This window comes from Polyodon spathula, chromosome 35 (genome assembly GCF_017654505.1).
Source record: "Polyodon spathula isolate WHYD16114869_AA chromosome 35, ASM1765450v1, whole genome shotgun sequence".
Lineage (NCBI taxonomy): Eukaryota > Metazoa > Chordata > Actinopteri > Acipenseriformes > Polyodontidae > Polyodon > Polyodon spathula.
This window is the reverse complement of record NC_054568.1, coordinates 2398133-2424843: the sequence shown is the minus strand read 5'-3', so window position 1 is coordinate 2424843 and position 26711 is coordinate 2398133. Positions and strand designations below refer to the sequence as shown.

Below are 26711 nucleotides of genomic sequence, written 5' to 3'. Positions count from 1 at the left end.
AACTAGCTTGTACACACTCTGACAGAATGAACTGGTCTATTACAGGTCTTGAAACAAATCCTTCAGTTATGAAAAGCAGTCTGGTCTCGGGTTACGCTGTGAACTGGAATCAGACATGAGCAGAGAAAAAACGCAGCCTTCTACCGCCTTGTTCTGCACTGCGAAGCAAGCCTTTCAGGAACATCTCCCACACCTAGGAACCAAAAACCAGAGCTGTCACTGTGACGAGAAGTCTGATGACCATAGAGTTTCTAAACAGTATGTACAGAGCAGTGTAGGGTTAGAATAAAGTGTTTCATCACAAAACACCAAGACTGGAGGGCATGTAACTCTATGTGTAAGTAAAAACAGACAGTCCAGTCTAAAAGATCAAAACTGACATAAAAATAAGGGATCGTCTGGTTACTCTCTGAGTTTTTTTATAGGCAAGTCTGGTTTTATCTCAAATCAAAATGATGGCATTGTTATTACCTTGAACTTTCATCAAAACTGATTCTGAATATGAGTATTCGTCCTTCTTCGGACACCTTACGAGATACCCAACAAGAAATTGAATATTAAGAACAAGTAGACTATCTTTAACCATCTTGGCGTTCCAGCATTTTGAAGCTCACTAGCTGTCCTGACAAGCAAGTCCCCTCTCTTAGCACAGTGTTTCTTCTGAAGATACTTTTAAAAAGTGCTTCCAGCCTCAACTTGTTCTTACTCAGGCTCCCTTCTCAGGTACAGCAGCCTAACAGGTGTGTGTCAGACTGATCAAATAATCTGTGCAAGTCGCTTCTGTTATCAATTTGAATGCTCCCTGCTGCAAGAACATTAATTTCAATAGCGAAAAAACAAATGCTCCGGCTGTCTGCACTGAATTTGCATGGGGAGGATGTTCAGCGATTCCATTTGCAAAGATCGACATGCAAAGTGGAACAGGGACTGTTAATGCTGGGGTGCTTTTCAATACACTCTTACTGTGCATTTGCCATTGGCTGAGATGCGGAGTTAGGGAAATCACTGCTAGAAGGGAGGGGGAGGGAAGAAATAAAGTTTCCAACCTACCATCTCTAACAGAACACAACTGGAATACTGATCCCGGCACACAAAGAGAGGATACTGATAAAGCAACTGATACCTAACAGTATAGAACAGACATACAGAGAGGAGTAGCGAAACACTGGGATAAACATTTTCCTGGGAGGAATTACTTTATATGGTTCAGTAAAGGATAGAGAAACTGATGTGTACTGAGAGTTAGGGACTGATAAGAATTTCTGATAGTTCTCTGCTGGTAGACACTGGTTCCAGTTTGAAGTTGGAAGTTTGTCTGCACTGGGAAGGAGGTGCACTGGTGTGAAGAGACTGGTGCATACTGGGAAGGAGGGAGAGTGAAGCCGGTCTGGTGGAAAGATGCCACGCTCTTTCCTGGTGAAGAAGCGACAGGGTCTGTCAGTGGCTCGACGCTGGAAGGAGACCCCCGAACAGCAACGTGGTGATGGGTACATACCAGGTAAGCACTAACTATATCAGTGAGCAGGGCTTGACTGATGCAGTATCATTACAATACCACAAATGACATCAATTCTACATACCGGTGGATCACATATCACAGACTGGCACTGCTATATGTAACCAGGTAGCAAAAATATATTACAGATATACAGAACAATCAGTTTATTTATTTAGTTCTGTATTTGTTTCAAAGTGGGTTGCAGTTCAGCCCCATTCATCAAGCTGTCTCAATGCACAGTTTCACGGTGGGGTGTTTGTTCACTAGGTCTGCGTTTATAATTTTGAATAATAAGAGGCTTGTGCGATTGGAGAACACGATGCATGATGAATTGAGTGAAAACAAAAGGTCCAGGAATGCAATGTTTGATTTTTTCTTTGTCCTGATGTACCTCAATCCTACCTGTCCTTTGATTGAAATCCTGAAATGACATAAAAGCTGTCATTTGCATCATTAACATAGATGTTTCTCATTTTAAACACTGGATAGTTATTCTGCCACCTTTACGTAAATTGCAACCTTTCCACCTGTCGCAACTAAACAGCAGACAAGTATTTCATTTTATAAATCGGGTTAAAACAGCGAGTTTCGGACTATCGGAGGCCACACTTGATATTCAGGGCCAGTGAGGCAGTGGCTGAGCTGGGATTGAAGCAGGAACCCCCAAAAATAAGTAAATAAATAACAGCATACTGCCTTTGAAAATCGTCACCGTGTTGCAATTCAGTAGCGTCTTGATTTAAACGACTAGCCAATAATATAAAGCTGGTGCATTTGCTGGAAATCAGGTGAACCGTCTGGGTGTGCAATAGTGAAGCTGGTAATTATAATTATTAATATTGTAGCGAAATAGGTCCCCCCGCAGGCAGGCGCCTCACACAGGCAGAGGCAATCCACACACAGGCGGAGGGCGGGCGCGAACCCGGGACCTCTCGCACTAAAGCATAGCGTTGATACCGCTGTACAAAAGAGCTTAATCTAATATAATTATATATTAATTATAATTATAATAATAACATACATAGAGTTATCTGAACGTTTGCTGACGTAATATATATATATCAGTGTCATGTCAAGTTTCTGATATACCACGTATATTCTGTGAAAGGACGTTGTACAGACACAATTTTTCAAAGTCTCCGAAGAGAATTTTTTAACGGTCTTCCAGGCTTCTCTCTCTCTCTGTTTTCAGAACCTTGCCCCTTGCCAGCCCCTGTCCTCGAGCCAGCCCCAGAGTCAGAGACTGGAGTGGGGAAGACAGCGGAAGAGTGGCGGACACAGACTCCCAACCTGGGGCCCCCCGGAGACACCCTGCATCATTACAACCCCAGTGTGGTCCCACATCCCGCTCCGCGAACCAAGGTGAGAGAGAGAGAGATTGCCTCATTCTGTGTGTGTCTGTGTGTGTTGTATCTAACCCCGGTCCCTCCTTGTTTCAGGGTCGTTTAGCTCACTCGCACGGTGACTTCCTGTGCCCGGTCTGTAACAAGGTGTTTCCTCTGCAGCGCATGCTCACGCGTCACCTCAAGTGTCACAGCTCTGTGAAGAAGCACGTGTGCTGCTACTGCGCCAAGGGCTTCAACGACACCTTCGACCTCAAGAGGCACATGCGCACGCACACAGGTAGGGGGCGTTCTCGCCCACTGTACAACCCAGCAGAGCTTGAAACAGAGCTATGCAGCAGTCTTGAAACAGAGCACTAGACTGGTGTTTTGAGCTGTGTGAGAAGGGCTTCATCCACCCCCCTCCCCCCACCCCCGCCCACCTCTCTCACTCCCACTCCCACTCTCATCTCAGGGATTTTTTAATACCTCTGTACTGCTCCCTGGAGTCTCCTCCCTCCCTGTAACCCCCCCTCTATCCCTCTATTACCTCACCCCCCCCCCCCCCCCTCTATCCCTCTATTACCTCCTCCTGTCTCCACTCCCTCTCTAAGCCCCTCACTCCCCTATCCCCCTCTCCACTCCCTCTCTAAGCCCCTCCCCCTCTCTCCTCTCCCTCTCTAAGCCCCTCCCCCTCTCTCATCTCCCTCTCTAAGCCCCTCCTTCTCTCCTCTCCCTCTCTCTCAGGTATACGTCCGTACGGCTGTGAGCTCTGTGAGAAGGCCTTCACTCAGCGCTGCTCCCTCGAGTCGCACTTGAAGAAGATCCACGGCGTGACTCAGCAGTACGCGTACCGCGAGCGGCGCTCCAAGATCTTCGTGTGCGAGGACTGCGGCTTCACCTCGGTCAGCGGGGAGGAGTACTTCCTGCACATGCGCGAGCGCCACCCGGGCAGCCCTGCGCTCAGGCGATACTTCCGCAAGCACGGGGCCAGCGCTGCCAGCAAGCTGGGAGCAGTGCTGCTTTACCCTGGGCCGCCTGCAGGGTACTACCTGTGACAGCCAGCCTCAGGTACTGCCTGGGACTCACAGCCAGTGAGATCATGGAGGCTGCCTGGGGCTCACAACCAATGAGATAGATATTACCTGGGACTCAGCCTAGATATAGTGCACTACTGTGGACTCACACCCTATGAGACAGAGGGAGCAACCTGGGTCTCACAGCCTACTATATACAGTGCAGTGTACTATCTGAGTCCCACACCCTACTATAGACAGTGCCTTGGACACACACCCATAGAGATAGGCAGTACTACCTGCTTCAAATGAATCTTGAAAGCACTGCTGACTTGCTGATTATAGATGTGTTTTACTGTAAAGGTAGCACTGTATATTTATTTATTTTCCCATGTAAAACCAAGCTTTGTGTTCTATTCAAGGTCAGTGTGTTTATAAAAATAAAGCATGCTCTTAACATACGTTTAGCGTCAAGCCATCTCAAATGTGCAGTTTTGAAAGAAACACATTGCAGCAAGCGGCTTCTTTCCTGTCAAGAACCAATCAGCTGCTTCTCCGATTGACTGACATGTAACATGACCCGGAAGTGCAAACAGATAATCTGTGAAAACAGGCGTACAAACTGAGAGCGTCATTTAACCTAAAGCAATATCAGATATCGTGTTTTAAAATGAAAATACAAGCGTGCTAATGGGCGTGTTTATTTTAAAGTTGTCCATTTGAAGTAGCTACTGGAAGTGCAAAACGGCAAAAGATATATTCTGTTAGCTGCAATCACTGCTGATGACATTCTCTTCTAATGCTGAATAGCTTTGAATATATTATAGTACACAAGACTAAAAGTGCTGTTGCTTCATGGTAGCCATTCACTTCCTGTGGAGTAGGTCAGGATCACTCCAATAATTTAGCGACAATCAGACCCTGTGACCTACAGCACAGGAAGTCACTACGTACCTAGGAAGCTGAAATGTAAACTTTGTATGTATAGTATTCCATATTATCAACATGCATCAATTACATTGGTTTTAACGTATATAGGGGGAACAAAATAATTCCAGCCAATGTAATAAATCATTTCTTTGGACTTTCCCTATATGAGAAACGCAAGCGGTATGGTAAACTTGATTTTTCAATTCATTGGAAGCCGTGAAGAGAAACACTTCAATTCTACACTCCCAACTTCAAGCGGTCGCGTGAAGGAGCTAGAGGCTGGCAGCTGGCATAGCGACCCCCTGCTTCACCCTTCTGTATTGGTTACGTGTTGCTTGTGCACTTACAGAAAGTGCGATGGATTCCCCTTAGCAGGTTCGTAGACATGAGTTTTATGGTTTATCAATTTTCAAATTTCTCCCTATTATTTCCCCTGCTCTGTGCGTGTGTTAATGTAAAATAAAACTGATAACACATGCATTCAATAATTACAGCAGTTCCTTACACAAAAGCATCGCCATTCCCCCAGTGGTATGGATATCTACAGGTCAGGGTGGCAGGAGCACGGGAGTACAGCCAGGTTTCTGTGCAGGCACTCCTGTTCCCTCTTCCTGCAGGGGGTAGCAGGGAGCCCCTCCCTCCGTCCAGCACACCAGCCAGCTCTGCTACTGCAGGACCGCTTATACAGACTACAAGGGCTGTTAGTGTATATAATAACACAATTGTAACTTTTGAGTTAGGCAATAAACTACAGTATAGCTAAATACAAAATGTAGCTGTAACTAAAATGTGCTCTGAACTGCTCGCTAATAAAACATCAAATTAAAAAATACGTTTTCAGCTAGATTTTAAGGTTTTCATTGCCTTTTAAGAGAGAAGGGAAAAGGTAATTAATTATCTCAGCTTTCATACTGTGAGACTGGAAGAACAGCGCCTCCTTGTGGCCAAACCTGGAACAATTCGGTGACACAACTGGCGGTCTGCAGTTGTATTGAGAGGCGCAAGGATTGCATTTCAGACGGGCGGGTGCGAGGTCAGGATTGAAATAAAAAATAAAATCCTGTAACGTCAGTAACTTATATCTGCTGCCCCCAGCAGCGAGCATAAGAGTTCGTTGTCTCCCTCAAATCCCATTGAGAGGGTATTTCTTGCGCACGCTTTGCTTTGTCATAACTGTCATACAAAGAGTGCAAGAGAAATAGAAATGTGCATTAGAGGCAACCAGCAACAAACGCATGCCTAGTCATTAAATCAGAATAAAAAAAAAACAGATGAAAAGCTGAAATAAATGCAAACGGAGGGAAGGTCCTATGAAAGAGTTTATGTTGCACTACACACAATTTTCCACAAGAGGGCGCTCAACCACAACCCCCAGTAACATTTAGGGAGCAGAATTCCTTCTGCTCGGAGTACTTCATTATTAAAAGCAAAAATGAATAATGTTTTCAAACAAAATGTTTCGAAGCGCTCATTTAAAAACTTCTGTGTACCCAGTGTGTCTTTTAGAAAGGAAAAATGATGCAAGCTGAGCCAAAGAATAGGGAGTTTGATCTTGCACTTTGTCAATTAAAATCGCTTGCATGTAAGGTGGAACGATCTGCACATGGATACAAAGATATTTAGTGAGTAAAGGGTCTGAACGGGGTGCAGTAGGCCATCCCGAATTGTTCTGCCTTGGATATCATTTTTGGGGTACCACTGCAATGGCTGGACAATTTACTCATTCAAATCTTTTGAATTCTTCTGACCTCTGACCCAGTCTATAAGACAACATTTATTGACCACCATCCCAGTTCTGCCATATCCAATTGAGAGAAGCATTCAGAGCTTAGCTAGACAGCAGCCTGGCTAATCTTATTACATACACTTTGACAGGAGCGCATAGTCACAGCAACAACTTGACAGCCCTCTCTTCCCTAATGGATCGCAGCACTTACTAAACCAGGTGTCTTTGCCCTGGTATTTTAGATTGTGTTTTAGTGCTAATCAGGGTTTGTGAAACCAGCTGTAAACGCTGTGATGTTTAGAGGTAGACTCTTAGAAATGAGTCTTTGCAGATTATAGGAAAGCATTGCAAAGAGCACAGAGAAGTGTGGTATGGCAAACCATAGTGAAATGCATGCAAAAAATTGAATTAAATTGCCCTAATTTAAAGCAGTATGCCACTGATAAACCCTAGCTAGCCGGACCACTAACACACCACAGTGTTATCAGCAATTGTAGCTTCACAATGCATTTCAAGCCTCTGCTGCACAGACAGGAGTCCTGCAGCCACAGCCTCACTGCGCTGCTCTGCAGTGCAATGGCATACCGGCTGGGAGAGATTGCTTCCACCATTGTGTTTCTGCCATGGCAAAATAAGATGTTGCACTGTCAGTGGTCCCATTCTACCAAGGACAGCGTGCTTGCATTCCCCCATGTGCATTCTCCTTGTCTGAATTCTCAAAGCATATGGTACAATTACAGTTAGCATACTGTGGTCCAATCCTTTCAAAGATAGCTTCCTCCCATTGTAGCTGCCCTTAGCTGCCACTGCCCCACGGTACAGAGGCTTTGCATTTGACACTGGCTGCAGATTGAGGGAGTGTTGGGAGTGATCTCTTTAGTCGGAGGTTCCTTGCTGGGTAAAGCTTCTGTTGAGGCGGTCTCATTCATTATTTGGACGTCTTTCATTGAAAAATCTCGGTCAATGACGTATTGGCAGAAGCATGCTGACCAATCCAGTTCCAGGATTGTGTTTAAGAAGAGAGCGGCCCCGTTCGAAATACACCAGGGAGCGCTGTGGCCAATCAGAGCCTCAACTTGAGTGGTAATGCCCATCAGCCCGACACGGTGGCAGAAGCAGAAGGAGGTGTGAGGGCGAGGTCTTAGGGGACGACAATGACAGTAAAATGCATCTTTGAGAGTCAGGCGGCCAATGAGTACGGGGGGGGGGCGGGCAAGGATATGGAAATGAGAGTCTGACAGCCGCTGCGTGTAAACCAGCTTGGATTTGACAGACCCTAGCGGTGCTGGCAGGCTCTGTGTGTGAGATAGACAAATGCAACAGGAATGCGAAACGGCTTGGTTTGCACTGTTGCTCTGAAAAGCAGACACATGGAACTAACCCAGCTTTGATTTAAAAGACAAAAAAAAAAAACAGGGCAGGAGGATATAAAACAAGACAGAGAGAAAAGAGAACACACAACTGGAGCATCGCTCTGGAACTTATAAAACAGGGCTGTTGCAAATTAAGAATAATAAAAAAAAATGATGCGTGCGTTCTCCTTTCCTATGAGCCTGGAACGCGTCAGGAATAAGGAGAGGCTGGAAGCCAGTCTGGCCGGACTGTGCGACCTGTCTTTTCTGAAACAGCGGCAGGAATACCTGGTTTCCAGCGCGCTCCGAATGGGGCTCCAGGGCGCTGAAGAAGCCGACCCCCGGGCGCAGCAAGCCGACCCCTCCACTCGGAGCCAGGGGGGTTTCACTTTGAGACAGCAACTGGTAAGAAAAGGGTGCGCTTTTAATTGGATCAATCGCTTTCAAATCCCGTAACATCTCCAGCAGCAACAGTTTACCGGGCTGGTAAAGGTTAAGTGCTAATTAAAGAGATTTATTAAAAAGTGCTGCATGCCAATAAATCACCGTCTGCGCGGCGCTTTTGTGGCTGGCGCCCGTCACCGTTTATGGCAAACTTGATCTGTTTTAGGGATGTTCGTGGTACTTGAAAAGGGAATTTTTCGGGGTTATTGTAATCTGTTTTGAAAAGAAAGCGGCAGTACTCCACGCGTTAGTAAGTCGCTCTTGCTGGCTATAATTAAAATGAATGACATGTAACTTATTTTTGTTTTTATTATTATAATTATATGTGCTAAAACGAAAAAATGTTAAATAGCAGCGGTTTTGTTATTTTCCTTTATATTATATGACTTTATGCACGAAAAATAAAACCGATTAATCAGTCTATAGAGAAATCCCCCCCCCCCCCCCCCTTTTCTCTTTTGAATGGACGGTGGCTGCCTGTCTGTCTGTGTTCCTATTGAAATAGCCTTGTCGTGAGTCTGTGAGAGACCCCAGGCTCACAGGCTGTCAAGCGCAGGGATGGTTCTCGTATCACAAGCACAGAAAAATGAACAGCGTTTGCCGGGTCTGCCTTGTCCTGGAGTAAACAATGGGCGCTACTGGCCTGGAATACTAATGTCCCCAGACTGCTCGAACGATGACTGAGCTGGGACGAGAACTCTTTCACAGGTCCAATATTGTAGCGAATATTATTTCTTTGATCGGCTCTGTTTAGCCGAGATTATTATTATTATTGTTGTTGTTGTTGTTGTTGTTGTTGTTGTTGTTGTTGTTGTTGTTGTTGTTGTACACGCTGAGCTTTTGATTATGCATTCCGGTATGGTTATTCACAAAACAACTCCAGAATAAAAGATACAAGTCTGACAAGTTTGCTGGCCTCTGACAAGAATTCTGACTTGCACTACTCCCCACACAACCCAGGTAATTATGTCGGCACAGTTTTGTAAGGTTATCTTTTGGATTACAACTGCAAGGGAATTCATGTCTTTGGACCTGCCTGTTTGTTTAGTATGCTTCTCACTGCCACTGCAAACGCAGGTATTTTGCCAGTCCCTTGATTTCTATTCGGAGTGGTGCATGGGCTTTTAGCTTCTTCATATGCAGCTCTGAGATTCTCTCTCCTTAATAATAAATGTAGAGACAGCTGGTCTCCCCTGTTCTGTACCCTGCTCCCTTGTGTTGTACCCTGCTCCCCTGTGCTCTGCTGTGCTCTTCCCTGCTCCCCTGTGCTGCGCCCTGCTCCCCTGTGCTGTGCCCTGCTCTCCTGTGCTCTTCCCTGCTCCCCTGTGCTGCGCCCTGCTCCCATGTGCTGTGCCCTGCTCCTCTGTGCTCTTCCCTGCTCCCCTGTGCTGTGCCCTGCTCCTCCGTGCTCTTCCCTGCTCCCCTGTGCTGTGCCCTGCTCCCCTGTGCTGCGCCCTGCTCCCCTGTGCTGTGCCCTGCTCCTCTGTGCTCTTCCCTGCTCCCCTGTGCTGTGCCCTGCTCCCCTGTGCTGCGCCCTGCTCCCCTGTGCTGTGCCCTGCTCCTCTGTGCTCTTCCCTGCTCCCCTGTGCTGTGCCCTGCTCCTCTGTGCTCTTCCCTGCTCCGCTGTGCTGTGCCCTGCTCCCCTGTGCTCTTCCCTGCTCCGCTGTGCTGTGCCCTGCTCTCCTGTGCTGTGCCCTGCTCCCCTGTGCTCTTCCCTGCTCTCCTGTATGGCGGTATTTTGGTTCTGGAATAGGATTACATGGTTTGTGGGTTTGCGTGGATTAGATGCTCTGCTCCACAAACAGAACAAGTGAGGATTACAAGCCTTTCTGTCAGAGTAAAAGAAAAGAGGCAAGTGGAAATGGGTTAGACACAAATAAAGAGCTTGAGTGAGATTATTATTATTATTATTTCACACAGGGTTCAATAGACATCAAATAAACCCTAATGTGGGAATAGGAACAAAGATCATTCCTATCAGTATATTAAAGGTGAAGCAACTTCCATAGTAAACGTTTCATTTTTCTGTTTCATTTCCTAGTTTTAACTTTAGGATTAAATGTTTAAACTTGAACGTATTGGGAATGTTTTAAACAACTGGGAAAGCCTTCACACTGTGAGAAGGTGTCCATCACTTTTATTTTAAACAGAGGAACATGTATGTCTTGAGAAATGCTTGTACCGTCTCTGGACAAGACTGAAAATAACAGCAAAGAAATCCTTGCCGGACTCCAAGGTCCCAGTTCTCCTGTATACTCAATAAAGCAACAAAAACAATTCAGGACTGAAAGAATTCTAAACACAAATTACAACGTTTATACACAGAATGAGCAGCTAATAAGACTACAGGGACAGAGACTCTCAGAGAGAGAGAGAGGTGAGGAGGCTCTGGTGTTTACATTGCACTCCCCTATGACACAGTATATCATGCACCTCCTTCCCTGAGCAGCCCCTGGGACAGCTGGAAGCACGCAGTGTGGACACAACACTCCACGACACACAGCCTGGTTTGTTTAGGAGCTGTAAACACACCCCCACTTTCACAAATACCAACTGTGTGTGAGCACATGTGTGTCTGACACCACGGGGCAGACTCAGACACAGATACAGCACACACAGACCCCCGGTGCACAGAGACAGGGGCTACAGTAGACAAGGCTGCCATTGGTAGAATGGAACCACGCTGTGTGGTCCAGAGGTTAAAGAAACAGCCTTGTAACCAGCAGGTCTTCGGTTCAAATCCCAGCTCAGCCTCTGACTCACTGTGTGACCCTGAGCAAGTCACTTAACCTCCTTGTGCTCCGTCTTTGGGGTGAGACGTTGTTTTAAGTGACTCTGAAGCTGATGCATAGTTCACACACCCTAGTCTCGTATCTTGGAAGGCACTTTATAAATATTATTATTACCGACTATACCCTTCTCAAATGATCTTCAGTGGCCCTAAAATGGCCATAATGGTTCTGAACTGATAGTTCAGTGGCAGCTACAATAGTACAAGATTATGCTAACAATACTCACAGACAGGCAATGGCACTACAGTGCCGATGGTTCTGTATTGTGGGCAATGGCAGCACATGCACAACTACACAGCTACAGTAGGAAGCATGCACCACAATAGCAACACTATCACATTTTAATTTCTGGGTAGACCTGGTCCAACCCCCGCTTATTAAATTACCTGGATTGTCTGAGTGACTCGTTCCTCACTTTTTCCTTCTCCCACGGCATCCCAGCAGGATAACGTTCTGCCAGTCTGCCGGGGGCCTAATGATGGGAACTAACCATTGGCTAAATCAAATCCATGAAGCCACTCTCATCCAATCAAAACTGATTTGAGAACGTTCCGTTGATTATATTTCGCTCAAGTGTTGTGCAGCGTAGACTACCCACTGACATCAATTCTAAAGGCTGGAATAATGGTATTGATTATACATTCAGCTCTTTTGTTTCAATAAGCACACAATGTATAATAAATTCATATTTGCAGCTGCCCCTGTCTCTTATGCTATAAGAAACATGAACTGGACTGCAGGATGAGGTGCTCATTTCAATCAGGGTTTATAAATAGTGTAGGTTGTGAAGCTGGCACCATTGTGGCACCTCCCTGAAGTTTTGATCATGTCGATTGTAGAGCTGCAGGCAAGATGGCGCACTCAGAGGCCTAGTTTCACAGCGTGACCCCCACATCAGTAGTTAAGGGTTTGTCTATGAATTTGCTTGCCAGTTCATTTTTTAATATGCTTTACCATACCAGAACAAAAAATTGGGGGGGGGGGGGGGGGGGGGGGGGCTACACCCTACTTTGTGTGGGATCGCATTAAATAATTTTCCATGTAACATAAGTGGATAACAAGAAGTGAAATTGTCATGATGTATTTTCTTAAGAGCAGAATAAATGTATGTATGTAAACTGACTGGGATTGTCACTGCGTCTGTTAAGCTTGCGTTTATGTCTGTGTGTGAGTGTGTGTTTCTGTAGCCCCCAGCCCCCCCACCCCCCCCCGGACCTCTTGCATGTGTCATTTACATTGCTACCAGCGGAACGCTACAGAGAGAAGCTGATCAATGCACATTCTACTAGGTGTCTAAAACATTTCACTCTGCTTTTAGCAGGACAGAAGGGAATCAGTGCGTTTGGAAATTCAGTTTCATGTAACTTCACGTGACTATAATTACTGTACCTTTAAAAAGCTGAAACAAGATTTTGTTTTTGCCAGTTTGTCTTTGTACTTTGGCATAGGCTGAGAAAGCACGGGTAAGAGCTGTTTTAGGAATGCTGCTTTTTACATGGCCAAATACGGTATTAAAATGCTTTGTTGTGCAATCGTTTGCAGCGTTTTTCTCAGTATACTGTACATTCAGTTCTGTACTCTGGTGTTTTAGACAAACTGATGTACCTAACATTGGTAACTCATAACGACTCCCTCTGAGATATTTCTACATATCTACATTCTACATTCTGCATATCCCCTGGATGTGTATATTGTGAGAGACTAGCAGGGCTGCTCACTGCAGCGTGAGGAATAAAACAAACTGAGAGTGTGGGATCAGGAATAGACGACAGGGCAGCGTGATCCACACACAAGGGCGCTGGAACTAGGGTGTCCGCACAGCTCAGGAAGAGATCAGGAATAGACGACAGGGCAGCGTGATGCTCAGGAAGAGATCAGGAATAGAGTACAGGGCAGCCTGATGCTCAGGAAGAGATCAGGAACAGACCACAGGGCAGTGTGATCCTCACACAAGGGCGCTGGAACTAGGGTGCCCGCACAGCTCAGGAAGAGATCAGTGAATAAGCAGCATGGCCAGGACTTCACTGAGACTCGGATGAGATCTCACAAAGATGATGGTGCTTTACTATGCTGTGCTTTGCTTTTACACCACAGGATACCACAGCAGTACACTTTGTGAAGGGGCTTGTTCCCTATCTCCTCTGTGTGTTACTACGCTGTGCTCCATCACTCCCCCCTCTCTCTCCTTCACTTTCTCACTCTTTCTATCTCTCTCCCTCCCTCTCTCGGCCAGCTGCAGCTCCAAGTTGCCATGGTGATAACCTGTTGTCTCCGTGTCATTTAGATAATGAACATTCTGGTCCTCGCTCGGAAATCTTGAGATTTGTTTTATTTAATTTCTGAGCAATCTGCATGAAACTGGATCTCCTGCAGCACACGTTTATCATTCGCTGAGTAAAGCAAAGAAAAGAGAAAGCTCTGTATTGCGTGTTAATGGAAAACGAGGCACAGTGGCTTAGAATCAGAAATCCTTCAAGAGACCCTGTTTGCCTTCGTACATCAGAAATGCTATTTTAGCGCTGAAGGCTATTGTATCTGTATTTCTTCTTTTCCATGCTGTGACCTCTCTTTCGATCGATTACGTTTCCCAGTTCAACTGTGAAAGCCGTGGATCCATCGCTCACTATACCCACTGCAGTGACCTGCTCCGTTCCCATATCAAAACCAATATTAAACTGGTAATACTAGCGTGCTTTATTTGCTATTAGAGGCTGTGTGGTCCAGTGGTTAAAGAAAAGGGCTTGTAATCAGGAGGTCCTGGGTTCAAATCCCAGCTCACTCACTGTGTGACCCTGAGCAAATCACTAAACCTCCTTGTGCGCAGTCTTTCGGCTGAGCCGTTGTTGTGAGTGACTCTGCAGCTGATGCACAGCTCACACACCCTAGTCTCTGTAAGTCGCCTTGGATAAAGGAGTCTGCTAAATAAACAAATAATATTAAGAGGTGGAATATTAATGGCATTCAGCAAGGACTTATTGAAGGAGTTCAAATAATCAATGGTTTCTCTGCCTACCAGTTCTTGTAGCATGAACTAAACTGTGTTATTTTGTTGGTTCTCAGTTTTCATGTGTTTTTATTATCTGTTGGTGGTAGAACCAGTAGCCTCTTATTAGCGGTTACCAAGCTAAATGTGACAGGATCCTGTGCATGAGTGACAGCTGGCTGGTTACACGGGATACAATAGTGGATTATTATTACTTATTTACAAAACATCATAGAATTGTTAAAAAGATTTGCCTCGTAGGAGTCCAGGAGTGTATGGTAATAGTCTGGTGAAGCTTGGTGCACAGTCATGGCAGTTCTGGTGTTCATGAGGGGTCATAAACAGCTAACTTGGTTTAATTAATCTTAAAAAACAGTCCTTTACAGAGCCTTCCTTAAAATACGGTCCTTAAAGTTGTGTGAATAGGGATTGTCATTGCTTCCATAGAGGATCTTGTCATGCAGTCATAATGAGCCTCAGTCTGCCCCTGGCTGGTGGTCAGGGTACTGCAATGACAGCAGGTTGGGTGTTTAAACATGGCGCTTGCTGTTCCTGCTGATTCTTACTGTTATCAGATGCGGAGGTGACTGGGTTAGCCAGCTTGTTTGAGGAGTCTAAGCCCCTCTGTCAGTTTGAGTTGGAAAGGCTGCTGTCGAAATTACCCAGGCCCTGAGAAGGGGGTCCCAAGGGGCTGACCTCTGACCTGTAACCTTCACACAGATGGGTAAAGCGTTTAAACCAACGCCCACCTTTCAAAACCCAGTGTGGCTCTGTCAGTCAAACTGAGTGTGTGTGTGTGTGTGTGGCGCTGTGTGTGCATGTGTGTGTGTGTGTGTGTGTGTGTGTGTGTGTGTGTGTGTGTGTGTGTAAGACACTGTTTCATAGTGTCTGGGTGATACTGTGTGTGTGTGTCTGTGTATGTAGGTCTGGAAATAGTTTTTTAGAAAATAAAGATTGTTGAAAAAAGTGATGCATTTGTTTTGCAGAAAGACTGAGCCCTGGGTTCCAATACGAGGGTCTGAGGGTCACACTAGTGAAATGATCTTAGTCAGGGGTCTCAGTGCAGCCCCCGGACAGATCATGTGCATTAATGCAATCTACATCTCAACACAAACACCAGCACGTGATTCCGAGATTGAGAGAGACCCAGGGCTGGATGCCAGGCAGGCTGAGGATGTTCTGGACTGGATTGAGGTGCACTCTCCCTCCCACTTCCTCTCTCCCTCCCTCCCCCTCTCTCTGGTGCCTGCCTGCCTGCCTGCATCCACTGCCACTGTCCCTCAGCTCTCATGAGCACTCAATTAAAAGAAAGAATATAATTATTAAACACAAGATGTATGACGGCTTCCAAAAGCTCTAAGTTCATTTTATTGTCGACAGTGTGGTGACTGATTGTGTATTAGAATCAGACTAACTGATCCGCAAGCTTGCACAGATGGGGCACTGGTATAATGAGTTTGTATAATTACAGAGTGGCATTCAGGCAATAACTCCAACCCAGGGCTCAGATAAATATAAGGACAGCCTGCAGCTGGTGCTCTGAGAGCCAGCCAATTCAATACAGTGTAGTGTAGAGAACGCAGTGCTGTACTGGGGATCTGAGAGCCAGCTAAGTCAATACAGTCTAGTCTAGAGAACTCAGCGCTGTACTGGGGATCTGAGAGCAGCCAATTCAATACAGTGTATTGTAGAGAACTCAACAGTGTACTCTCCAGGCCTGAGGAGTGTGCAATGGGTTAACTGGAAACGGCACAGCCAATCTGAGTCTCAGGGGAGCTGGGAAGAAAATTAAAAACGATCGCTGTGTGTGTGAGACAGGGAGTTCTTACATCCAACCTTGCAGTGGGGGTCCTGACCTCGACTCGATACGGCAGGGAATGAGGCGTGATAACGCTGTCTGATGTGACTCCAGGGCTTGCAGGGAGTGGTATGGTCACTGAGTTTTATTCAGAACCTTTTGGAATCCAAAGGAATGCCTGTACTGGTCTCTTTGACAGAGTACTGTGGATCCTGCAGTTACAGAAACAGCAATGATACAATTGTTGTACATACTTCCCTTATAAGAGTTTACAACAGTACAGTTTCACAGTCATTTCCATATTTATCCATGTATCATGGTTTACCATGGCTTGTTTTTTCACATGCTTTACCATATCTCTCGTGACTTTACTTCGCTCTGCTTTTCCACGCGTTCAGCTTGCTCTGGTTTTAGCATGCTTGTGAGATTGATTCTCAGTTTTGTTCTTGTTTCAGAATGGGCTGGTGTCAGCGTTGGAGCAGCAGGTGGGGGAGCTCCATGTGCACGACAGCCCCCTCCTCACGGACCCCTCCTCCGAGCTGGGAGACAGCCGGCCAAGCTCAGGTACTGACTAAACAGAGCCTGTGGTACACTAACATATTTTCTATTATTAAATATATCTACCAAATGTAAATCAGTATTTACACATGTCTAAAACCCAGGAATTTTCGATACAAATCGGTAAAAACCAACAATAAAGGGGCTTGGTTACAACAAAAAGACACTTAGATTGTAGCTCACAAAATAAGGCGTAGGTCTGAAATGTGAGGTTCTGCTATAGCACGCATGTATTTTAATTTTCAGATAGGATGATATCTGGTGCTACTTTAGTTTAAAGGAAGTCCTCAGTTTGCTTGCCTTCCCATCCATCCAGGAATTCTGCCACCACCTACTGGATCATTTCAGCAGTGTCTTTGAGGTCAAGTTTCTTACTGGCTGCAAACCATGTCAGTCAAGAGAGTAAACAGCTGATTGGTTATTGACAGGAACGGAGGCCAAATGTCCCTCCTTGGTCAAGTGACCATGAAATGCAAGACTATGAGAAAGCAAGAGCTGCAAAAAGAGCTTTCTTTAACCTAGTGGGTCATACAGTCAGGGGAGCGCAGGGGTCCCCGAGGGTCTCCCCTGGTAAAGACACGGCCGCAGGGTGGGTCATACAGTCAGGGGAGCGCAGGGGTCCCCGAGGGTCTCCCCTGGTAAAGACACGGCCGCAGGGTGGGTCATACAGTCAGGGGAGCGCAGGGGTCCCCGAGGGTCTCCCCTGGTAAAGACACGGCCGCAGGGTGGGTCATACAGTCAGGGGAGCGCAGGGGTCCCCGAGGGTCTCCCCTGGTAAAGGCACGGCCACGTGGCAGGGTGGAGTCACACAGTCAGGGGAGCGCAGGGGTCCCCGAGGGTCTCCCCTGGTAAAGGCACTGCCGCAGGGTGAGTCATACAGTCAGGGGAGCGCAGGGGTCCCCGAGGGTCTCCCCTGGTAAAGACACGGCCGCAGGGTGGGTCATACAGTCAGGGGAGCGCAGGGGTCCCCGAGGGTCTCCCCTGGTAAAGACAAGGCCGCAGGGTGGGTCATACAGTCAGGGGAGCGCAGGGGTCCCCGAGGGTCTCCCCTGGTAAAGACACGGCCGCAGGGTGAGTCATACAGTCAGGGGAGCGCAGGGGTCCCCGAGGGTCTCCCCTGGTAAAGACACGGCCGCAGGGTGGGTCATACAGTCAGGGGAGCGCAGGGGTCCCCGAGGGTCTCCCCCGGTAAAGACACTGCCACAGGGTGAGTCATACAGTCAGGGGAGCGCAGGGGTCCCCGAGGGTCTCCCCTGGTAAAGACACTGCCGCAGGGTGAGTTTTTTTTTAATTATTACAAAATAGCAAACCGTTTGTTATTCAGATGTTGCTTCCGTGCAATCTGATGAAACTTTTTGGTGTTGTTGCTATTTTCAGGTTTTTACGAGCTGAGCGAGAGTCTGTCCCCCATTGGCCAATCAGATTCTTCCATTTTCGGGGACTTCCTGCCTGGTTACTCGAGGATGGGGGGGCTGGCCGAAGCCCGCATGAATTACACTAACGAGCGGCCCAAGTCTGTAGGTAAACAGGCATTATTTATTTATGGTTTGTTTGTTTGTTTGTTTATTTTCTTATTGTGTTAAAACACACAGTTATTGTCCTTAAAGTTTCCAAATCCTTTCCCCTGTCCTTTAAGCTCGATCTGCTACTAGGAACCAGATGAGTTTAGATGGGCCGGCCGGCCTCCTCTTGTTTCTAAATTCTCGTATGTTCTTAAGCTTATTTCTAGAAAGCATCCATTACAGTCCTGGTCTGGCAGTGATTAGGGTTTGTTATGATTCCGTCAGCTCGCTTCCTCTGCTGTGCTAACTGAAGGACTGAGGCTACTCACAAGAAACATGAGCTGAAACACACTGAGGCCCTGTGCACAGGGAGAGGGGCGAGGGGAGAGGGGAGAGGAGAGAGGGAGAGGGGAGAGAGAGAGAGGGAGAGGGAGAGGGAGAGGGGAGAGAGAGGGAGAGGAGAGAGGAGAGGGAGAGGGAGAGAGGGAGAGAGAGAGGGAGAGGAGGGAGAGGAGAGGAGAGAGGAGAGGAGAGGGGAGAGGGAAAGGGAGAGGGGAGAGGGAAAGGAGAGAGGAGAGGGGAGAGGAGAGGGAGGGGAGAGGGGAGAGGGGAGAGGGAGAGGAGAGAGGGAGAGAGGAGAGAGGGAGAGAGAGGGAGAGGGAGAGGAGAGAGTGAGAGGAGAGGGGAGAGGGAGAAGGGGAGAGGAGAGAGGGAAAGGGAGAGGGGAGATGAGAAAGGGAGAGAGGGAGAGAGGGGAGAGGAGAGAGGGAGATGGAGATGGAGAGAAGGGAGAGGGGAGAGGGAAAGGGATGGGAGAGGGGAGAGAGGAGAGGAGAGAGGAGAGGAGAGGGGAGAGGGGAGAGGTATAGTAGTACACTTTCACTGTCATCACACTCATTCAACAGAGTGTGCTGGGGCTCCAGGGCCAGACTTGTCAGTCTCTAGTTTACAGCAACAGCTGCCGCAGCCACAACAACAACAATAATAATAATAATAATAATAATAATAATAATAATAATAATAATAACAGTGAGATGTGGTTTGTTTATTTCTCAGGTGACCTCTTCCTGATGGATCAGGAATGTCTGGGCCTTCTCTCCGAAAACAGCCCCCTCTCCCTGGTCCCTCGCTTCTCCCCCCCCTACCCACAGTCCCCTGAAGGCACAGCACACCCCTGGGACTCTCCCTACTCCTTCCCCGGGCCTAGCCAGATGGGTTCCTGCTACTCTGAGCAGCCCTACCAAGACTCCGGCGAGCAGCCCAGCGCGGGAGACTTCCAGCAAGCACACCGCATAGAGAGCTATATCCTGGGGCTGCTTCAGAGGAGAGCCCTGCCTCCCAGACCCTCCATACCTCGCACCAGCCTCTCTTTTGAGCCTCCCAAGGGCCTGGCCAGGCAGAGCAGCCTCTGTCGCAGGCAGACGGAGTCCGGAGAGAGCAGGTACACCCAGGGAGGGAGTGTAAATCCCTCCCATGGCTTCGAGGGCAAGGCCAGGCCACTGTGGGCAAGCCAGGGGATGGAACAGGTGGAGAGCTACCAGGAAGAGGCTGTGTCCCAGCTGTACCAGAGGCAGCCCCTCAGACCAGCCTCCCTGGAGTACCGCCACCAGGAGCAGGCATCCCTCGAACCAAACTTGGGAGAGGCAGGGAGTGAGCCTGAATACCAGGAGGAGCTGGAAGAGCAGGAGTACCCCCAGTCCCCGGGCTCGGCCTTCCAGTACTGCGGGGCTTACCAGGAATACCGAGGGCAGAGGTCGCCCCTGGCCGACGAGGAGATGGTGAGCGCTCAGTACATCCCAGCCAAGCAGTCCAGCCGGAGCTCGGGGGCACACAGCTACCAGAGACACCTCAGCAAGCAAGCCTCTTTCGGGGGCCGCATCCGCGGAGAGTCGCCCCGCTCCCCAGAGAGGTTCCCTTTCCAGCACCCCAGCAGGGCTAAAACGACACCAAAGAAATGTCGCTTCACTGAGGATGGAGGGCCAAGATCTGGGGCCAAGAAATCAGGTAAGAAGGCCTGCAGGTCCCAGTCTGAGAATAGCCTAATGGGGCAGCGAGGTGCCCCAGAGCGGAGGTACAACACAGTGGAGAGGGAGGAGGGGTACGGACGGGGGGCCCAGCAGCAGCAGCAGCAGAGGCCCAAGCGAGTGAGTGGGAGTGGAGGCAGCAGTGGCAGCAGCGGAGGGGGTTACCGGAAGTGGAGGTCCACTCTAGAGATCAGCCAGGATGAAGATGAATCTCATTCTCAGAGACGCTCCCGGAAACAACGCCTCCCTCCACTCCCCCTGCCACCTCCCCCCTCCAGACCCCTGTACCAGGCTGATTTTGAGAAGCCTCTCTCCCCCCAGCAGGCCCCAGTCTGCCTCCCAGAGGAGGACCTGCGAGGCTACGCTGTGCCCAGCCTGGGAGACAGCGAGTCCAGCCTGAGTGAGGAGGCAGACTCCCCGGGGTCCAGCTCGCTCTCCAGCGATTCGGATGAGAGCGGGGGGCTGGTGTGGCCGCAGCAGCTGCCTCCCAAGCTGGGGGGGCACCCCTCGTCCTCCTCATGCTCCTCCCCCTCCTCCTCCGCCTGCACCCCGGCAGGAGCCCAGCCCAAAGTCTTCGTGAAGATCAAGGCGTCTCACGCTCTGAAGAAGAAGATACTGCGCTTCCGGACAGGGCCTCTCAAAGTCATGACCACCGTGTGAGGACTGTACAAGGGGCTCTTTGAAAAGGGACCACAATCTATCATCTAGTGGCAAATCCATGAGCCACTGGCTTTCACAAAGTTCGATAGTGCTGTGCTTATTCCTAATAGCAAGGAAAACTGAACATTTTTTAACTCTCCGGTGCCAATTCCAGTCAAGCTTACCTCAGTATGGTTGCCATCATTTCACAGGTCTGAGATTTACGTGTATGAAAAACACACCCGTTTTGATAAAGGTGAATTTGATTTTTTTAATGGAGAAGAATATTTATGCTTTACTTTAACGATGTACTTCTGGTCAGCTACTCGTTTGACATAATATGTGCACCTTTTCTGTAGGAAGACTTGAGATCTACAAAGTGATGGCAATGCATATTAGACTTTACTTTTATAGGGTTGGCTCACTAAAACCAGAATTTAGATATAACTGAGATATTGCTTCAGTATTGCTGAAAATTATATATTTGGCTGTATTTACTACCAACAATTTGCCTTGTATTCCCCACTGACAGAATTAGATGGGATCAAAGCCAAAAGAGACTTTTTGTGGATCCCAGCGAGTCGTTTATGACTCAAGAACCCAGGTTTATATCCCCTTCGGTCATGACTTTTTCAGGACATTTTTAGAATTAAACAGTTTATGACAGGTCAAAACTTTAAAAAGAAACCATATATGTATTACAAAATAGATGCACAAACAGTCAAACTAACACGGCACAAGCGACTGAAGGAGATTTGAATAATGCGCAGTACAGTATTCTATTTCTAAACTGGTTCGAGGCTATTGCTGAAGAAGCCAGTCTAGAACAGTTTGAAACATCTGCGACTCTATTCTTCTTATTCCATGTTGAGGCTTTGAGAACAAGAGACCTTGCTGTACTCTATTTCACACGGTTTGCTCAAACCCAATACTGGTGGTGCAGCAATGTGATTCCAGTCAATGTACTGTCTAATGGGAGCAATGTCAAGGCATGTTTAATGGATCTTCACACAGCGTCTCACTATCTAGCTGTGCAGGGTTCATTAGTTCTTGGGCTGCAGTGCACTGTAGGTATTGCTTGGGGTGTATTTCTCTGCTCCCTTTTCCTGCAGTCCTGTCAGAACTGATGAGACCGAGGTCCTACTGTAAGCGACTCTGCAGCAGCAGCTGCAGCAGTAGTAGATGCATAGTTCACCCCTTAGTCTCTAAGTCGCTTTGAATAATAATAATAATAATAACTACACCCAGCTAGGATTCTGTTGTTAAAACACTAGCATGGAGATCTGTGTGCTTTTTGAAGATAACGATATATAATGCCACGTCTTGCAAAGATTCATTCAAATATTATACTGCGTTTTAAAACGGACGGCACCAAAAATGATTCAGATAGTTACAGGTTAAGTAGTGGGAAGGTTTCCAGTGAAGCCAATGGGGTTATTTGGTGACACTTCGCTGGGATAAGGCACAGGTGAATTTTTAGAGCATTTTACAGCACCAGAAAATCTTATATTTAGTGGTAATCCTGGGATAACCACACAGTGAAGGATGCAATGGCAGGCGAGTTGAACTATCTGTCTAGCATTTCCGAGTCCAGATTCAGAGGAGTATTTGAAGGGTAATGTGGAGGATTCGCTCAATCTCTTACACACAGGGCTGTAAATAAACCACAAAGCGCCAGTGAAATAAGGAATCAGACTCAAAAACAGCTCATTAGGTTGTTTAAAGTCAATGTCATATCGATATCACTGGGGTCTGTTTAGGGCGTAATGTATGATTGTGAAAAGGAAAGGTTCAGTAGGTCAAGAAGGAGGATCACTTCATGTAGAAGGAAGTCTACAGCTTGAAGGAATCTTCAAGGAAACTTTGGGAAACTGTCTGAATAGTTTTTGGTGTCATTTCTATATCGAAAGGTCAAAGCTCTATCAAATTTCTACCAGCAACAGTATTATTATGTAACTGCTGTATACTTTTCCTAAACAGAACACAATATGGTTGGATATTTATACTACAGTTCATTGTATATTCAGTGTTATTCTTGACCAGTATTTTGATAAAGGTAGCTTCTAATGTATTTATTGACTTTGAACAATAAAGTAATTCCCTTGTATTTATGAGTGCGTCCTGTAAATAAACAAGTCCAGTCTTCCACCGTCTGCTTTGTCATTGGGTGAGCTGAAACCCTGTGCTGTACTGTACATATCTCTGAAAAATCCCAAACCCAATTGTGATGAAACTTTTTGTTTTGTCAGAATCGGGAGACCTGTATCTGTTAGTCACATCTTCACTTATATCTTGAAAACCACTTACCCAGCAGTGATGAAACGTCATTCTGTAGCTCAGTTCATTGAGAGTGTCAATGTCTGCCTGTACATATCAAGCTTACATTTTTCCGTACGGGTGGATGGGTTTATGGAGGCTGAGCGTCTTCCGCTCCTCTGCTTGGTTTTGGGACCCCAGTTCCACGCAGGTGGTTTTCTGTCCGGCTCACAGTCCAGGCCTTGTGGCTCAGGGTTCTTCTCTTTTAAGGAATTTTCTGAATGTAAGCAGCTTCCTTTCACGGGCCTAACGAGGTAATTGTCTCCAGCTGCATCCTAACGAAGCAACAAGGAGCTCTCCAGAGATCCACGAGACAGGCTGACACATCAACAAAGAACAAGGGCTCTCCTCAGAGACTTCACACAACCCCCCTGGGACAGCCTACAATACAACTCCTGTCAGCGTTTTCTAAAAGCATGCAATTAATAAGAAAATGGATCTAGTTATTATGTACGCAGGGAGAATGGAGTCTCCATGCCTCAAGCCTGCCCTGGACTGGAGGGAGCACCCTTTCTCTTAGGGGGTTGAGGGAGGGAGCAGTCCAGTCTCCATGCCTCAAGCCTGCCCTCCTATAAGCGCTTAAGAAGAGAATGGATTTTAACCCTGGGTCAGCACTTCTTTAAGAAGTTCTATGTATGTGATCCTGCAGTATATGTACAGCCCTGAAAGCTACAAACAGCTGGACAGATTATAGAATTGACACAAATTAGTCAGCTCAGAGTGTGCTTTGGCAGGCTATCAGGCTGAGTTTGTTATGCTGTATATTCCAGGTCTGATATATACTGTTGCTGCCTCATCCACGCTGCTTTGTGACAGTGCTATTGAAACATACCCAGCCTGCATTCTCAGACTAATTGAAGGCAGATGTGCTGCCGAGCCAGGCCAAAGCGCTGCGCTCTGCCACACACACACACACACACACACTCTCCCTAACTCGCTCTCTTTACAGACTCTCTCTCACACACTATCTCTCTCCGCCACTCTGCATCTCTCTCTGTCCTCTCTGGCTGTCACTCTCTCTCACTCGCTCTCCTCTCTCTCTCTCACTCTCTCTCTCACACACTATCTCCGCCACTCTGCATCTCTCTCTCTCCTCTCTCTCTCTCGCTCACACTCTCTTTCTCTCTCTCTCTCTCTCTCGTAAAAATGAATACAGAACTTTAAATACTTCAGCAAGGAATTCTGAAGCTATTCAGTGTATCATTACAGTATGGCTATTAGAATAAACTTCTAGAGGAGTTCTTAGTCTCTCCTAACCTCTCCCCCCTTTCACTTTCCCTTTCTCCTGCTGTCTCTCTCCATCCTCCTCTCTCTTTCATCTCTCTCCCACCCATTTCTCATCCCCCTTTTCCCTCCCGTCATCATTCTGTCTCTCTCCTGTTTCTCTGTCCTTATTTTCTCTCCCTTTTCTCTCTCTCTCTCTCACTCTCTCTCTCAGGAAGTAGCCTGGGTTCCTGAGTTGACTATTTTGAAGGTTGGCAGACAGGCAGGCAAACCTTCTCCAGATGAGAGAGGGGGTGTCTGGGAGGGGGGCACAGTGAATGCTTTATTCACCCCGCGCCCATGCCCCCCTCCCCCCTTCCCCCTCACACTTGGCACAGAGAGGTCACTGGGGAGTCCATTAAACTACAGCAGGGCTACAGCGAGGCTGCCTCCACGCATTGTCCCTGCTGCATTTCACTGAGCACATCTGTATGCATGCAGAAGAAACGAGAGCTAGCTGTCGTGCCTTTTTAACTTTGGCAGAAAAGCTACTAAATTAGACCCTGTTGTTCCCATCACTGATTCGCTGCAAGAGCAGAACAGAGCTTCCTCATTGGCTCATTGCTGCCTGGCCACTTTATTAGGAATGAAAACTAACATCACGACGGGACAGAGACTCCATAAGGTGCTGGAAGGTGTCTCAGCATTCCATTCAATCACGCATATTTCAATCTGTGTGGAGGGGCGGTCAAAGGCTCAAGTTCATCCCACTCATGCTCGCTTGGATTGAGATCCAGGGATTATGGTGGGCATGTCCGGGTATGCTCTTCAAGCTCCTCACACACGGCTCTGGCACAGTGCATTCATAAGGTCATTTCATCCCAGCAGTGTCTTCCTGGTCATGTTACTGGCTGACAGTATGTCAGTCAATAGGGGAAGCAGCTGACTGGTTAATGAAAGGAAAGACTTTGTTGACGGTGTGGGGAACTGACTGAGAAAGTTCAACACTATCTATCTGACAGCATGGCTTGCAAACAGAGATACCTAGACTCGTACTGGAGAGCTAGTCTTGTACCAGAAACCTACAGAACGAACTGAAGAGCAGAGCAGGGAAGCATTCTGGAATTATTTCGTTAGCTATAATCATTTGAAGTGTTTTTTCTTCAAGTGCCTCCAGAAAGCTGTTTTTATCAAACGCATACAGTTTCTGATTAACTGTAACCTAGCAACAGGCCAGAGTTCTAGTGGAGGGGCAGGAGTTTTTTTTTTTTTGGTTTGTTTTTTTTACTTTACCAGAAACTAAAGTTTGCAGAATACAGTAAATAAAGGGACAATGACTCAGAACGAAGCCCAGGGAGTGGAGGGATGAACCATTTCATTCTTACATTTCTTACGAATCAACATTTTTGTGGTTTTGGGAGGTAGTGACATCAAATGAAGATCTTCATTGTTGAAAAAGACGTTGAGGTGAAGTTTAATGAGAGTCACTCTTTGAGCGGGGGCTCCACCATTTGTCAAAAATGAAGAGCAAACACTTAATAAAGACATGAGTCTCTCTCTCTCTCTCTCTCTCTCTGTCTGTCTGTCTGGTGCACACGTGAAAAAGGACTTTGAATGCACACATAGAGTTTATGAGTGGGTTGATCCCTATGCCCCAAATCTACACTTGCAAGGGTTGTACACAGATAGCTAGAGGTGCCTGTGCATGTATCCCTGAATTCACAGCTTTTTCCATATAAAGCTTGCAGCTTGCTGCTGCCTCGCCAGGGGGGAGGGGAAGAGCTGATCTGAGATTGCTAACATTCCTGCAGAGCTGCTGTCTGCAAACACAAACTGCATTCCAACACCAAACCTACCCAGACCAACCTGTGTCTGTTTGTCCCCAGCACAGAGACTGCAGTGCAATAGTGCATCTTCCAAACACTGTCTGTCTGTCTTGACTCAACACACACGCAATTCCAATACTGTATCTATCAAACCATTCTGACGGTCTATCTGTCCCCAAACACACACGCTGATTTCGCAACCAGCATCTCCCTCTGTCTTTCTGTCAGTCAGCCTATCTGTGCATCTGTCTGCCAGTCTGTCGCTCTCCTGTCAACCTTTCTGTCCGTCTGTCAGTGGCTGACAACCTGTCTGTCAATCCCTCCCTCATCCGGTCCCCTCCTCTCCCTCCCCTCCACAGCTCCGTTGCCATGGCACATGTTTATATTTAGCTATGTCAATAAGAGCCCGCTGTTTGGAGACGATCTTAACTGGACTGAAACGATCGCAGAAGACTAAAGGGTTTTTTAAGCCTTTGGTATTCACCCTTTGTGAGTCCAACATGCATGACTCATCGCTCTGTGCAGCTGTCCCCACCTGGCTTTCAGCTCACTGCATTGAATCCCTCAGTTTGTTCAGGTTACACAGGACTGTGACCTTCCAGCTCAGTTCCACCTGCTTTGCAACATTATATTAAGCCAATGGAGTTCAAAGGTCACACTATACTGCGTCGCCTTTTCGGAATGAGAAAATCAAAGAGCAGGGAGATTCTGTTAAGGGTTATGCTGGCTCGGTTTTTAACCCCGAAGGGGGGGTGGGGGGGATCTGGCATTGAATAATATTC

At 47.2% G+C, this 26711-nt stretch overlaps 3 protein-coding genes across 4 annotated transcripts; all 3 read left to right on the top strand.

Moving 5' to 3' along the window:
- Window positions 1–1173: 1173 nt before the first annotated feature.
- Window positions 1174–2947, top strand: LOC121303748 (putative transcription factor Ovo-like 1). Its single transcript, XM_041234524.1, has 3 exons — window positions 1174–1498; window positions 2691–2850; window positions 2938–2947. The coding sequence occupies exons 1-3, from the start codon at window positions 1399–1401 to the stop codon at window positions 2945–2947; spliced, it is 270 nt and encodes an 89-aa protein (XP_041090458.1). The 5' UTR covers window positions 1174–1398.
- On the top strand, window positions 2948–3878 carry LOC121303747 (putative transcription factor Ovo-like 1). Its single transcript, XM_041234523.1, has 2 exons — window positions 2948–3121; window positions 3568–3878. Exons 1-2 carry the CDS (start codon window positions 3007–3009, stop codon window positions 3876–3878), a joined length of 426 nt encoding a protein of 141 aa, XP_041090457.1. The 5' UTR covers window positions 2948–3006.
- A 3686-nt stretch (window positions 3879–7564) lies between these two features.
- On the top strand, window positions 7565–22737 carry LOC121303851 (dapper homolog 3-like). 2 transcript variants are annotated; one of them, XM_041234678.1, is made up of 4 exons: window positions 7565–8249; window positions 16317–16425; window positions 17797–17940; window positions 18978–22737. In XM_041234678.1, the coding sequence occupies exons 1-4, from the start codon at window positions 8016–8018 to the stop codon at window positions 20603–20605; spliced, it is 2115 nt and encodes a 704-aa protein (XP_041090612.1). In that variant the 5' UTR covers window positions 7565–8015; the 3' UTR covers window positions 20606–22737. The 2 variants fall into 2 exon arrangements, with proteins under 2 accessions (XP_041090612.1, XP_041090613.1); XM_041234679.1 differs by lacking the exon at window positions 7565–8249 and adding an exon at window positions 15059–15257.
- The last annotated feature ends 3974 nt before the right edge of the window (window positions 22738–26711 follow it).

Coding starts and splice junctions, on each gene's coding strand:
- LOC121303748 (XM_041234524.1), top strand. CDS start 1,399: ATGCCACGCTCTTTCCTGGTGAAGAAGCGACAGGGTCTGTCAGTGGCT. Junction 1,499..2,690: donor TGGTGATGGGTACATACCAG/GTAAGCACTAAC, acceptor CTCTGTTTTCAG/AACCTTGCCCCTTGCCAGCC.
- LOC121303747 (XM_041234523.1), top strand. CDS start 3,007: ATGCTCACGCGTCACCTCAAGTGTCACAGCTCTGTGAAGAAGCACGTG. Junction 3,122..3,567: donor GCACATGCGCACGCACACAG/GTAGGGGGCGTT, acceptor CCTCTCTCTCAG/GTATACGTCCGTACGGCTGT.
- LOC121303851 (XM_041234678.1), top strand. CDS start 8,016: ATGATGCGTGCGTTCTCCTTTCCTATGAGCCTGGAACGCGTCAGGAAT. Junction 8,250..16,316: donor TCACTTTGAGACAGCAACTG/GTAAGAAAAGGG, acceptor TTCTTGTTTCAG/AATGGGCTGGTGTCAGCGTT. Junction 16,426..17,796: donor AGACAGCCGGCCAAGCTCAG/GTACTGACTAAA, acceptor TGCTATTTTCAG/GTTTTTACGAGCTGAGCGAG.